At 40.8% G+C, this 14,197-nt stretch overlaps 1 protein-coding gene across 1 annotated transcript in view; it reads right to left on the reverse strand.

Annotated features, from left to right (window-relative positions):
• Positions 1 to 14,197, reverse strand: part of PAPSS2 (3'-phosphoadenosine 5'-phosphosulfate synthase 2) — an 89,026-nt gene that overhangs the window by 6,328 nt on the left and 68,501 nt on the right. The window contains exon 9 of the mRNA XM_023225170.2: positions 75 to 210. Within this exon, the coding sequence (XP_023080938.1) occupies positions 75 to 210 (136 nt within the window). The remainder of the gene's footprint in view (positions 1 to 74; positions 211 to 14,197) is intronic.

Below are 14,197 nucleotides of genomic sequence, written 5' to 3' on the forward strand. Positions count from 1 at the left end.
AATAAATAAATAAATAAATAAATAAATAAATAAATAAATAAATAAATAAAATGCACTAAGGCCAACTTACATACCAGCATTCATTTCTTTACATTTCTGTTTGAGCTCCAGAGGTGTCAGACGGTATTGGTCCAGCCCATCATTCCACCTTATTTTCTCCAGCACCTGAAGGTCTCCACCAACCAACCAGTCCCCACTTTCCATCACCATCTAGAAAGAATATTGTTATGATTGCTAATGATTAATCGTGATCTCTATTTTATCTGAAAAATTTTCTCCTTTTAGACCAATCTCAGGTTACAGTTAAAGAACTGCCTTCAGTTCTTCAGTATTTCTGGCACAGTGTTTCTCAAACTTTTTGGTCTCTAGAACCCTTTATGCTCTTAAAAAATTATTGAGTACCCCCCTCCACCATGAGCTTTCGTTTATGTGGGTTATAGCTATCATTACTTTTCATATTAGAAATTTAAACTGAGAACATTTAAAAATATTTACCAATGCATCTAAAGCTAAAATTAATCAACCTATTGCCTGTTAACATATATAACATTTTTAGTGAAAAACAAGCATTTTCCTCCCCAAATGTAGGAAGTATGGTATTGTTTCACATATTTGCAATCTTTTTAATATCTGACTTAATAGAAGACAGCTGGATTCTCATATCTATGTCTACGTTTAATCTGTAGTAATATGTTGTTTTGGCTGAAGTATAAAAAGGAAGTCCAACTATAGGTAGGTATCTAGAAAAGGGAAGAGGATTTGGATAGCCTTTTTGCACAATTGTGGATATTCTTATTTGATACTACACCAAAACTCAACAAGTGTCAATTTCTTAAAGGTTTAAGTGGCACTGTGGAATCTGAAGTCATATTAATGCACTTTTCATACTCTGTTACATTAAAAATCCATTGTGCTTTGGATTAATCATTCACCCATGAATGATTTTGCAATATTATATATTGGCCAATTACAAACTATTAGTTCACTGAGTTTGTAAGTCTTCCAAATGTTGACATATTTTATTACAGGATTTTTAAACACACAAGTGTTAATATCATTACTAGTCTCATCAAAAAGTTTTCTAAGTACTAGGAATCTGCCAACCTTATGGTGGTGAATAAAAAATTTCCAAAAATTTTTTGCTTGAAACCTCAAGATTTATCATTGGCAATGAATACTCTCAGCTGTTTTCCTTGAATTATCAGGTTCACTTTGTTCAGTTTGAAAATTATCTACCAAATAGTCATATCTGAATAACCGTAGTTTATCACTCATGCTTTCAAGTAAACATGATGATCCATGAAAAAAAAATAGTGGCCAGTATTGCTTGTAGCACAAACCATCGTACAAGTACTTTTCCTGAAGACAACCATTGTACATTGGTATATGTAGCAGAAGTACTTTAATGTGTACTTCCTCTTTTGTAATGGAATATTAAAAAGACGTGGACTCAAGGGCCAAGATTTAATCATCGCTTTTACAACTTCATCAAGAACAGTCTTAGGTGAAGCTAGCATTGCTTTTACTGCAAGTGCATGATGATGAATAGTACAGTGACTATGGATATAGTTGTCATTGTCTCAAGTCTAAAGTGACAGTAGTTTTAGCCACTATTGCTTTTGTACCAGCAATTCAAATGTCAACACAGAGAAAAAGGCAAAGAATGTCTTAGTATTATGAACACAGTTTTGAGCTTGGGGATTCTCTAGAAAGATCTTGGGAACCCTCAGTTTTGTAAACCGTACTTGAGAACTGCTGCTAGGACATTCCTAATACAGTCTGATGTATCTTAGACTATTTCCAATAAAGACCTAAATTAGAGACCCTGGGGGAAAAAAATTGGACAAGTTCTTTTCTACTGGTTAATTATAGTTGAGCACAATTTCTATGGAAATTCTCAAAAGAAGCAGCCTTCTTCAATTACATCTGATTTTAAAACAAAAGGAAATCTCCAAAGAGCAGCAAAATGTAGCTAAATTCATTTCTAAGGCTAAACATAGACTATTAGCTAAACCCCATTTTTAAAAAATAATCTTTGACAAGGGTACCAGGACCACTGAATGGGGGAAAGGACAGTCTCTTCAACAAATAATGTTGGCAAAACTGGATATCCACATGCAAAGGAATGAAGTTGGACCCTTACCTTACATCATATACAAAATTTAACTCAAAATGGATGAAAGACCTAAAAGTAAGACCTAAAGCTTTTAAACTCTTACAAAAAATATAAGGGAAAAAGCTTTATGATATTGGAGTTGGAAATGATTTATTAGACATGACATCAAAAACATGGGCAACAAAAGCAAAAAAAAATTGCAACTACTTCAAACATATGTGCATCAAAGAACACAACAGTGAAAAAGCAACCTATAGAAAGTGAGAAAATATTTGAAAATCATATTTTCTGATAAGGGGTTAATATCCAGAATATATAAAAACTCCTACAACTCAATGACAAAAAAATTAACCCAAGTGAGCTGAGATCCGGCCACTGCACTCCAGCCTGGGCGACAGAGCGAGACTCCGTCTCAAAAAAAAAAAAAAAAAGAAATGGGCAAAAGACTTGAATAGACATACCTTGAGATGATCTACAAATGGTCAAAAGCATGTAAGATCCTCGGCATCATTAATTATGAGAAATGCAAATCAAAACCACAATGAGATATCATCTCCCATCCATTAGGATGGCTACTATTAAAAAAACAGAAAATGGCTGGGCACAGTGGCTCACGCCTGTAATCGTGAGCCACTGTGGATTGGCTCACAGCAGGTGGATTGTTTAAGCCCAGAGTTTGAGACCAGCTTGGGCAACGTGGTAAAACCCCATCTCTGCATAAAATATAAAAATTAGCCTGGCGTTGTCATGCATACCTGTAGTCCCAGCTACTCGGGAGGTTGAGGTGGGAGGATCACCTGAGCCTGGGAAGGTTGAGGCTGCAGTGAGCCATGATTGTGTCACTGCATTTCAGCCTGGGTGACAGAGACCCTGTCTCTCTCTCTCTCTCTCTCTCACACACACACACACACACGCACACACACACACACACAGAAAAGAGAAAAATAAGTGTTGGTGTTGGCGACGATATAGAAAAATAAAAATTGGAACCCTTGTACACTGTTAGTGGGATTGTAAAAGGTCCAACCACTATCGAAAACAGTATGGAGGTTCCTCAGTGAATTAAAAATGGAACTACTGTATGATCCAGCAATCCTACTTATGGGTATATATTCAAAGGAAATGAAAGGGTCTTGAAGAAATACTTGTATACTCATGTTCATAGCAATACTATTCAAATAGCCAAGAGGTGGAAGCAACCCAAATGTCCATAGATGGATGAGTGGGTAAATAAAATGTGGTATATACATACAAGGGAATATCATTCATCCTTTAAAAGGAAGGAAATCCTGTCACATGCTATAACATGGCTGAACCTTGAGGACATTATGCTAAGTGAAATAAGCCAGTCGCAAAAAAGCAAATATTACATGATTCCACTTATATGAGGTATCTAAAGTAGTCGAATTCATAGAGACAGAGAGTGGAATGGTAGTTACCAGGGGCTGGAGGAAGGAAGAATAGGAGAGTTGCTTTTGTTTCTGTTTTGGTTTGAGACAGATCTCGCTCTGTCACCCAGGCTGGCATGCAGTAGCTCACTGCAGCCTCTACCTCTGGGGCTTAAGCAGTTCTCCCACCTCAACCTTCCAAGTAGCTGGGACTACAAGCACACCACCATACCTGGCTAATTTTTAAATTTTTTTTTTGTAGAGACAGGGTCTCACTATGATAACTAGGTAGGTCTCAAACTCCTGGGCTCAGGCAATCCTCCAACTTCAGCCTTCCAAAGTGCTGGGATTACAAGCGTGAGCCACCATGGCTGACCTCGGAGTTGTTTAATGGGTATAGAGCTTCCATTTTGCAAGATGACAAAGTTCTGGAGATTTGGTTTACAACAATGTGAATACGCTTAACATTACTGAGTTGCACACTTACAAAAGGTTAAGATGACAAATTTTATGTTCTGTTTCTTACTCTAATTTTTTTTTTTTTAGAGGAATCACCACTTTTTTAACTCACTGAGGATTTCACTGAGGTTACTAGCAATCACTTTTCTATTCCCAGTCTCAGCTGAAAATGTGACTTCAGGAAAGGTGGGTGTGAAGAGCACCTGGAGATCTCTAGGAGAACCACCTTCATGGTGTCCCACACATTAGATGGCCCAATTCTGGCCCCCTTTTGTTGTGTCCATCCCATAAAGGCAAGAAGACCCTTGGTGGGAAGACCCACCCAGAGTCATCACCTACTCTTTTGATCACAATCTGGGTACCCAGAACTCTAGAATTTCCTGCCCAATCAACTCTGAGCTTGCTGCTAGGGCCTGGAAGAGCTTCATCTCCCAACCCATCTTTCTAGGGTGGACCACACACTCAGAGCAGCCCTAGTTTTGAAGGCAGGCCAAGCAGGGAGGGTCTGTAGAGGTTGTGGAGAGAGCTCAGCCATGCAGCCTGGGATGCCCACAAATCAATCCAGAGGACCCACATAGCACAGGAAGAGGCCAAGCATAGAAAGAGAAGGGAGAGTTGGTGAAAGGCCAAGGGCCAACTCTCCACACACTACCATATTCTGATGCAGAACCCAGAAGTCTCTACATTTGAACCTGGCTTTCCAGTTTGTGATCAAGGCACAGTTGTCAAAGTAGAAGGATCGAACATATTTTACTTAGCAGTTTGTTAGTTATACATGTAACTTTTAAATATGATGTATGGATCTCCATTTATATTCTTGCTCTGGACCCCATAAATATTAGGGGTGAGCCAGGGTTGAAGAATGGTCAAACCAACGAAAAAGAAAAACATGGCTGCGCACGGTGGCTCACTCCCATAATCCCAGTACTTTGAGAGGCTGAGGTGGGCGGATCACGAAGTAAGGAGTTCAGACCAGCCTGGCCAATATAGTGAAACCCCGTCTCTACTAAAAATACAAAAAATAGCCGGGCATGGTGGCAGGCACCTGTAATCCCAGCTACTCAGGAGGCTGAGGCAGGAGAATCACTTGAACCTGGGAGGTGGAGGTTGCAGTGAGCTGGGATCGTGCCACTGCACTCCAGCCTTGGCAACAGAGCGAGACTCTGTCTCAAAAAAAAAAAAAAAAAAAAAAAGGAAAAGGAAAGAAAAAAGAAAAGGAAAACATGGCAACCTTTGTTTTTTCCTATAAGTTTAAATATTTTCCATCTGGTATTGAAGTATAATCAGTTACAGAGGTGTGTCTCTCGTAGTCACTGACACAAATACTTACATACTTACAGCCAATCTTACTCCTCAAACATGTAATGGTTCTACAATCCTTCCCCTAATGAAACCCCATAGACCTTTCACCACTTTCCAAACACAACTTTGTTACCTGAAATGTTACAGAGAAGAGGGAGGCAAGAGTGAGTGAGAGAAAGCTGATTTGAAACACCTAGTAGGAAGACACGAAAATAGTGATGGTGGACCTGGTTCACATCCCCGTTATGGTCAGATATTGGGGTTTACTATGACCTGCATTCCAGAGAGGTTCAGCGAGTGGGGTATGGGGACAGAGCAGTGGTTCTAAACAGAGGCTGATTCAGTCACTCCTGGTAACATTTGACATCTGAAGATAATTTTGACTGTGACAACTGAAGTGCTATTGGCATCTAGTGAACAGAGGCTAGGGATGCCACTAAATACCCTACATTGCACTGCCCTCTCAACGAAGAATTATCTAGTCCAAAATGTCAACAGTGCTGAGGCTGAGAAACCCTGGGGTAGACAGAAGGCAATTATGCGAGGTTTTTGTATGTGTTTTCATGGCCTCTTTTCTAAACTCTGTGCTCAAATAATTCAAGAATATTTTCAAATATCCATACCTATACATATACTTTCTCCTCATTGCTTAGAGTTGGACACAACACAATTTTGAGAGTTGACCACCAACCCCCCTGAGGATGCAGTAATTTATTCTGGACACTAGGGGTCCACCCTATATTGCTCTATCTATTGGTGACGAGGGCATCAAACCAAATTCATCCAGCATCCAGCCTAAAAACCTTTCTGTTTGAAGAGAAATGTTAAAACTATGAGTTTGGCATTTCTGGGATGGGGAGGGACGAGGTGCATCTCTATCCCTAAGGTGGCCCAATTATCACCAGAACTGTGTACAGCTGTCAGGAAGGGAGATCCAGAGGCTCTGCTTAATTTCCCAGGGCTTTGTGGCCTAGAAGTTCCCAGCCCCTTTCAAGCTTCCTGCCAAAGACAGCAGCAGGGCCACAGCTAGAGGATTTGCAGAACTGGATGCATGAAAAGGAATGAGGAGCAGGTTTCAGGAGCCCAGTGAAGTAGCAAATAGGGAATTGAGCTCAAAATGACACACGAGAATGCATAAAGGAGAGGATAAGCTCAACCACCTAAGTAAAGACTAAGAAAGCTATTATAAATAGGCTCAAAGAGGCCAAGAAGAGGAAGACTCAAAAGCAAATCTGGAGATGAGGGAATGAACTATTTGGAAAAGGAGGAGCAGCAGAGGGTGGGAAGGTGACAAAGAATGCAAAAAGGGAGCAGAGAGAAGGGAAAGTAACCAGAAAGAAGGAAGGAAATGGTGGATTCAGGAAGATAAGGTCATGATGAAAGAGTGCAGAGAACAGAATCAAAGAGAAGAAAAACTAATGCATACAAGAGGAGAATATATATACACACACATTCATATCTGTGATATCAATCATAGTCACAGAATCTGGGGCTGTAAGGAACCTGGAGGTAATGTAGATTTAATGTCCTCATTTTCAGAAGAGAAGGCAGTTTTACAGAGGGGAAGTGGCAGAATTCAAATGCACAGAGCTTTCATATCAAAGCCAAGACCCAAATCTCAGACTTCTGCAAACCAGATTCTTCTCACCACTGCACTCACTGCCTCTCATCTGTGGCCCTCATGTTGACGTTTCCGTTTCACCTATCACAGGTATGAAAGGGGCAAGTCTAAATTACTCTGGGAGGACAAAGAAGGGGCACTCAGTCGCACTCATGTTTCATGGGAGTCGGCGCTGACTTCTGAAAGGAGGTAATAAGGTCTGGAGGCAGAGGCGGAAGAAACAGTGTGCCAGGTTGAAGGATGAGTATGTGCAAAAGTCAGAGAGAGCATGATCAAATGACCAGCTCTGGAAGGACTGGATGAGGGAATGTGTTAGCTGGTGGTGGCAAGAGGCTTTGCGGTAAATCGTATCTTAATAAAGGGGCTTCCAAAGAAAGGTTGAATAATTCACTCTAACTAAAGAGTGGGAGATTGGGGGGAGTAAGAAAAGAGAGAGGGAAGAATTGAAATGTCCTGACCCGAGATGGAATAGAAGAGGAGTGAACGAATTCAAGCAATACCTGAAAGCTACATTTGGCAGCACTTAGTGACTGAATGGACAAGGGGAGAAGAGAGAAGCAAGAATGGCATCCAGGTTTTGGTCACAGGCCACCATCTGGATGGTGAAGCTGTCACTAAGATAGAAGACATAGTAGGGGGAACAGGCTTGGGGGGAGGTTAAACATGTTGAGTTTGAGGCACTTGCAGGATATATGCAGGAGGGGCCATAAAGAAAATAGCTCCAAACAATTATTTAACTCAATAGTTTCAACCTTCACAGCACATTAGAATCACGGGGAGCTTTAACTACCCACCCCTCAATAATCAGATGTGACTCAAAGCCAATTAAATGAGAAATCTGTGAGGATGGGATCCAGTCATGGCTGACTTGTAAAGCTCCTCAGGTGATTCTGTTGATATAACTAACCATACGGTTTTCATCGTGGAGCTAAAGGCTATAAACTCTCCTTCCTGTCTTTCACTGAGAAGTCACATTTTGTTCTCTTGGTTTGTACAAGAAAATATAGAGCGCAAAACAGGAGTGATCATTCTTAGTTACCTCACCAAGAGCACTGTGAAAAAAAATTACTACTTGACAAATATTTGGGAGCCATGGATGAAAGGCAACAAAGCCCCAGCAAGCATTAGTTTTACATTAGTTTACAAAGCCCCAGCAAGCATTAGTTTCACCTGCTCCTCATGATAATTTCATCTGAGCGCATGGCACATGATTCTATATTTAGTGACGCCAAACAGAGGGTTGGATGCCTTGAATGGAAGGTCAAGAATGACGTTGGTGATAAGCTCTGTAATAAAGGCCAACTATTTCTTAGTGACTCTATTTTCCTTGCAAATATCATTCCCAGTGCCACATGGAAATAGAATAAGGCCTAGGATTATACTTTTGGAAGTAATCACTTTTGGAAGCTGTGGGGTTCTAAAAACCTGTGTTAAAGTGTTTTTGTGGGTTTCAGAGTGCTAAAAAAAGGACACAAAGAAAAGAAATATTTTGCCAATAAACTTGTGTGTTTGGTACATGCAACAATCTTCAACAGTCTTCATCAATCTCTCTCACTTTTGCACAAAATGTCTACAGAGTGAGTGGCTTTCTCTCTCTGGTTATTCAAAGCTCATTTCTCACCATTAGCTCCCTGGGAATGTTTATTGAGTCCCTCTAATAACCTAAAGGTACAGAGTCACTGAAAATATTGTCAAAGCCACAAGTCATGCCACCATTCTCCCTGGATTCTAAGAAATTCTAAAATTCTGAGTTCCATCTGCCAGCATACATTGTAAGGAATGATGAAAAAAATACAGGCATACCTGAGAGACATTGCAGGTTCAGTTCCAGACTACTGCAATAGAGTGGATATTGTAATAAAGGAAGTCACACAAATTTTGTGGTTTCCCAGTGCATTTTAAAAGTTATGTTTACACGATACCATAGTCTATTAAGTGTGCAATGGCGTTATGTCTTTAAAATGTAATATATCTAAACTTTTTTTTTTTTTGAGAAAGGGTCTCACTCCTTATTATAAGCCAGGTTGGAGTGCACTGATGCAATCACAGCTCACTGCAGCCTTGACTTCCCAGGCTCAGGTGATCCTCCCACCTCAGCCTCCCGAGTAGCTGGTACTACAGGTGCACACCACCATGACCAGCTAGTTTTTTGTATTTTTAGTAGGGAGAGGGTTTCGTCATGTTGCCAAGGCTGATCTCAAATTCCTGGGCTGAAACAATTGGCCTCCCAAAGTGTTGGGATTACAGGGTGAGCCACCACGCCCAGCCTATCTTAATTTAAAAATACCTTTTTGCTAAAAATATTAATGATCCTCTGAGCCTTCAGAGAGTTGTAATCGTTCTCCTGGTGGAGGATCTTACCTTGTGTTAATGGCTGCTGACAAATAAAAGTGATGGTTGCTGAAGTCTGAGGTGGCTGTGGCAATTTATTAAAATAAGACAACAATGAAGTTTGTCAGATCAATTGACTCTTTATTTCATGAAAGATTTCTCTGTAGCATGAGATGCTGCTTGATAGCATTTTACCCATGGTAGAAATTCCTTCAAAATTGGAGTCAATCCTCTCAAAGACTGCCACTGTTGTATCAACTAAGCTTACATAATATTCTAAATACTTTATTGCCATTTCAAAAGCATCTTCACCAGGAGTAGATTCCATCTCAAAAAAACAATTTATTTGCTCATCCATAAGAAGCAACTCCTCATCCTTTCAAGTTCTATCATGAGATTGCAACAATTCAGTCACTTCTTCAGGCTCCACTTCTAATTCTAGTTATCTTGCTATTTCTACCACATCTGCAGTTACTTCCTCCACTGAAGTCTTGAACCCCTCAAAGTCATCCATGAAGGATGAAATCAACTTCTTTCAAACTCCCATTAACGTCAATAGTTTAACCTCTTCCCACGAATCGCAAATGTTCTTAATGGCATCCAGAAAGGTGAATCCCTTCCAGGAGTTTTTCAGTTTACTTTGCCCACATCCATCTGAGAAATCACCATCTAGAGCAGCTATACCCTTACAAAATGTATTTCTTCAACAATAAGATCTGAAAGTTGAAATTACTATTTGATCCGTGGGCTGCAGAATGGATGGTGTTATGCATGAAAACAAATTAATCTCCTTGTACATCTTCCTCAGAGTTCTTGGGTAACTAGGTGCACTGTCAATTAGCAGTGATATTTTGAAATGAACCTTTTTTTGAGCAGTCGGTCTCAATAGTGGGCTTAAAATATTCAGTAAACCACGCTATAAACAGATGTGCTATCATCCAGGCTTTGTTTTTCCATTTATAGAGCACAGGAAGAGTAAATTCAGCATAATTCTTAAGGACCCTAGGATTTTCAGAATGACCAATGAGCACTGGCTTCAACTTAAAGTCACCAGCTATACTAGCTCCTAACAGGAGAGTTAGCCTGTCCTTTGAAGCTTTGAAGCCAGGCATTGACTTCTCTTCTCTAGCTCTGAAAATCCTAGGTGGCATCTTCTTCCAATAGAAGGCTGTTTCTTCTACACTGAAAATCTGTTGTTAGTGTAGCCACCTTCATCAATGATCTTAGCTAGATCTTCTGGGTAACCTGCTGCAGCTCCTACATCAGCACTTGCTGCTTCACCTTGTACTTTTACGTTATGGAGATGGATTTTTTCCTTAAACTCCTTGAACCAACCTCTGCTAGCATCCAACTTTTCTTCTGCAGCTTCCTCACCTCTCTCAACCTTCACAGAACTGAAGAGAGTTAGGGCTTTGCTCTGAATTAGGTGTTTTGGCTTAAGGGAATGTTGTGGCTAGTTGGACAAGACCACTCAAACCTTCTCCATATCTGTTAAGGAAACCAAAATACTTTACCTCAAAATATATTTCCTTGACACAGTTTAAGACAGCTATTCAGAAGGGCTTGAAAATACAAAAATAGCTAAAAATCTGCCTTTTGTGGGGGACATTTGCATTTGAAGAGAAAATCTACATTGATACAGCTAGGCTTTCTCTAAGGGCCTTCCCTTGCTGGGTCTAGGAAACATTAACTGAGACTCTGATACATTTAAAGGTCTGAAAGAAACATTTACCTTTAAAATTTCATGTCATCTATATAACAAGACCATCTTTGCTACCCAGGCCTTCTCTTCTCTCCCTCCCATAACCTGTCTTACCAGCATAACCTAATTTACTGCCATAACCTGGTTTTGGCCATCCTCTGAGCCCTCATTTTTTCTATAATCTCACGATGGTATACAAGCTTCTCTACCCCATCAGGGGTAAGGAATAATCACTCTGTGATTTTCCCCCTGTGTGCACTAATAAATCTGGATGCCTTTTCTTATTAATCTGCCTTTTGTTGGTTGTCTTTTCAGCAAAACTTCAGAGGGCGAAGAGGAAGTTTTCCCGTGACCCCTACATTGGTAATAAGGCTGCTTTGTTTCCTTATCATTTGCTTGCTCACTGTGTGTAATTTTCTCCAGTAACTTTTCCTTTGCATTTACAACTTGGCTAACTGGCCCAGGAGGCCAATTTCAAATTTCTTTCTTTCTTTTTTTTTTTTTTTTGAGATGGAGTATCGCTCTTGTTGCTAGGCTGGAGTGCAATGGCACTATCTCGGCCCACGGCAACCTCCGCCTCCTGGGTTCAAGCAATTCGCCTGCCTCAAGCTCCTGAGTAGCTGGAATTACATGCATGCACCACCATGCCCAGCTAATTTTGTATTTTTAGTAGAGATGGGGTTTCTCTATGTTGGTCAGGCTGGTCTCGAACTCCCAACTTCAGGTGATCTGCCAGCCTTGGCCTCCCAAAGTGCTGGGATTACAAGTGTGAGCCACCATGCCTGAGCCCTATTTCAACTTTCTACATGCCTTCCTCACTAAGCTCAATCATTTCTAGCTTTTGACTTAAAGTGAGAGATGTGTGAGTCTTCCTTTCACTCGAACACTTAGAGGCCACTGCAGGGTTATTAATTGGCCTAATTCAAATATTGATGGATCTCAGGGAATAGGGAGTCCCAAGGAGAGGGAGAGAGATAGGGGAATGGCCAGTGAGTGGAGAAGGCAGAACACACACAAAATTTATCAATTAAGTTTGCCATCATATGGGTGCAATTTGTGGTGCCCCAAAACAATTACAATAGTAACATCAAAGATCACTAATCGTAGATCACCAGAACAGGTCATAACAATAATGAAGAAACCTAAAATATCATAAGAATCACCAAAATGTGACATAGAGATACAAAATGAGCACGTGCTGCTGGGAAGATGGCACTCACAGACTCAGAGCAGGTTTGACACAAACCTTCAATTTGTTAAAAAGAAAAAAAAAAGAAAGAAAGAAAAGCAAAATCTGTGAAGCACGATAAAGTGAAGCGTAGTAAAATGAGGTATGCCTGTAATCACTTAAGAAACTCTTCAGGTTTTTTTAGTGCTAGTCCTATGTATGCGAATATCAGACCCAAAAGGTAGAAATATCTGAGCTGACATAACCATAACCAAAGGCTACTATTCTTTCAGTCACTGAGTAAAGATAAAATCCCAAACCTATATGATTATGACAGAGCAAGGCTCCATCTCAAAAAATAATAATAATTTTTTTAAAATAAATAAATAAATGAAAAAGCTGCTTTGCTTGCCATTGACTGTTGTGTTCAGATAGAGAAGGCCTTCTGAGGCCACAAACAGGGACCTTAAAAAGGCCTTTCCTATCTTGGAACATTTTGTAACAAAAACGAAGGCCAAAAGAAGCCCTATCTTTTGACAGGGACATGAGGCTGGAAGAGATCTTATGGTTATTTTGAGTCTGGCCTCCCTTTTTTTTTTTTTTTTTTTTTTTTTGAGACTGAGTCTTGCTCGCTCTGTCACCCAGGCTAGAGTGCAGTGGCAGCTTGGCTCACTGCAACCTCTGCCTCCTGGGTTCAAGCAATTCTTGTGCCTCAGCCTCCCAAGTAGCTGGGATTATAGGCACCTGCCACCACGTCCAGCTAATTTCTGTGTTTTTAGTAGAGAAAGGGTATCACCATGTTGGCCAGGCTGGTCTCGAACTCCCAACCTCAGGTGATGTGCTGGCCTCAGCCTCCCAAAGTACTGGGATTACAGGCGTGAGCCACCGTGCCCAGCCTGGCCTCTCCTTTTATAAATAAAGAAACTGAGGCCCAGAGGGAGGGCATGCCTTGTCTAATCCCAGGCTTTTTAGAGTCTCTTGGATCTGACAGTGCTCTCTCTTCCTGTGAACATGCTGAAAGGGACATGCTGGGAGATTTGAGAAGTCAAATTAGTAGTATACGACTTTTTTCATTTCCACCCTACTGCTCTTATCTTGGATGAGGGATGGTTTTAGCATTCAATTTCACTTATTTTTCTTTGCGGGAAATGAACCACAGCCAGCAACTTCATAAAACCCCACACCACCCCATCACCAACAGTAATTAGAAGCTGTGAAGGAATCTGAGGAGTTAGTGTACTTTGCCTTTAGGCATGATAGACCCTACCTGATCCTATCAGATGAACACATTTTTTTCAACCTTAAAAATATCCACGGACCGGGCGCAGTGGCTCACGCCTGTAATCCCAGCACTTTGGGAGGCTGAGGCGGGTGGATCATGAGGTCAGGAGATTGAGACCATCCTGGCTAACACGGTGAAACCCCGTCTCTACTAAAAATACAAAAAATTAGCCGGGCGTGGTGGCAGGCGCCTGTAGTCCCAGCTACTCGGGAGGCTGAGGCAGGAGAATGGCATAACCCAGAAGGAGGAGCTTGCAGTGAGCTGAGATCGCGCCACCGCACTCCAGCCTGGGCGACAGAGCGAGACTCTGTCTCAAAAAATAAATAAATAAATAAAATAAATTTTAAAAATCCAGTGACAAAAATGTGGTATCTTTCCTCTGGAAACTCTGCCACTATCTGTGCTGATTTGTGTTTACTGAGAGAAAATCACTGACTCCCTCACTAGCCACAGAGCTTGAACTCTGAGTTCTTGTTCCAGTGTTTGGTTGGGCCCATTCTTTATGAAGATATTTATTTTCCTTGTGCATTTTCAAGATGGACAGGGCTGCAAGCTCTAGTTATGGCTTTGTGCATAGCTACAGCTATGATTTTGTTCTACTCATGTTGTCAGACTAAATTACTTATCTGGTTCCATTTAGCTGAGGATGCCAGCCACTGCAGAATCTGAGGACTCAAGAGATCATTGAGACCAGACCTCAAACAGAAAGACATTTCTTTGCACCTTTCTAAAAACATTTCCCAAGGCAAAGCCTGCAAACCCTACCTTAGAAATACATTCTTCCACCTAATCCCAGTTTTTCTACATCCTTTGCAAAGGAATTAAAAA

The sequence above is a fragment of the Piliocolobus tephrosceles genome, chromosome 9 (assembly GCF_002776525.5).
Source record: "Piliocolobus tephrosceles isolate RC106 chromosome 9, ASM277652v3, whole genome shotgun sequence".
Classification (NCBI taxonomy): domain Eukaryota; kingdom Metazoa; phylum Chordata; class Mammalia; order Primates; family Cercopithecidae; genus Piliocolobus; species Piliocolobus tephrosceles.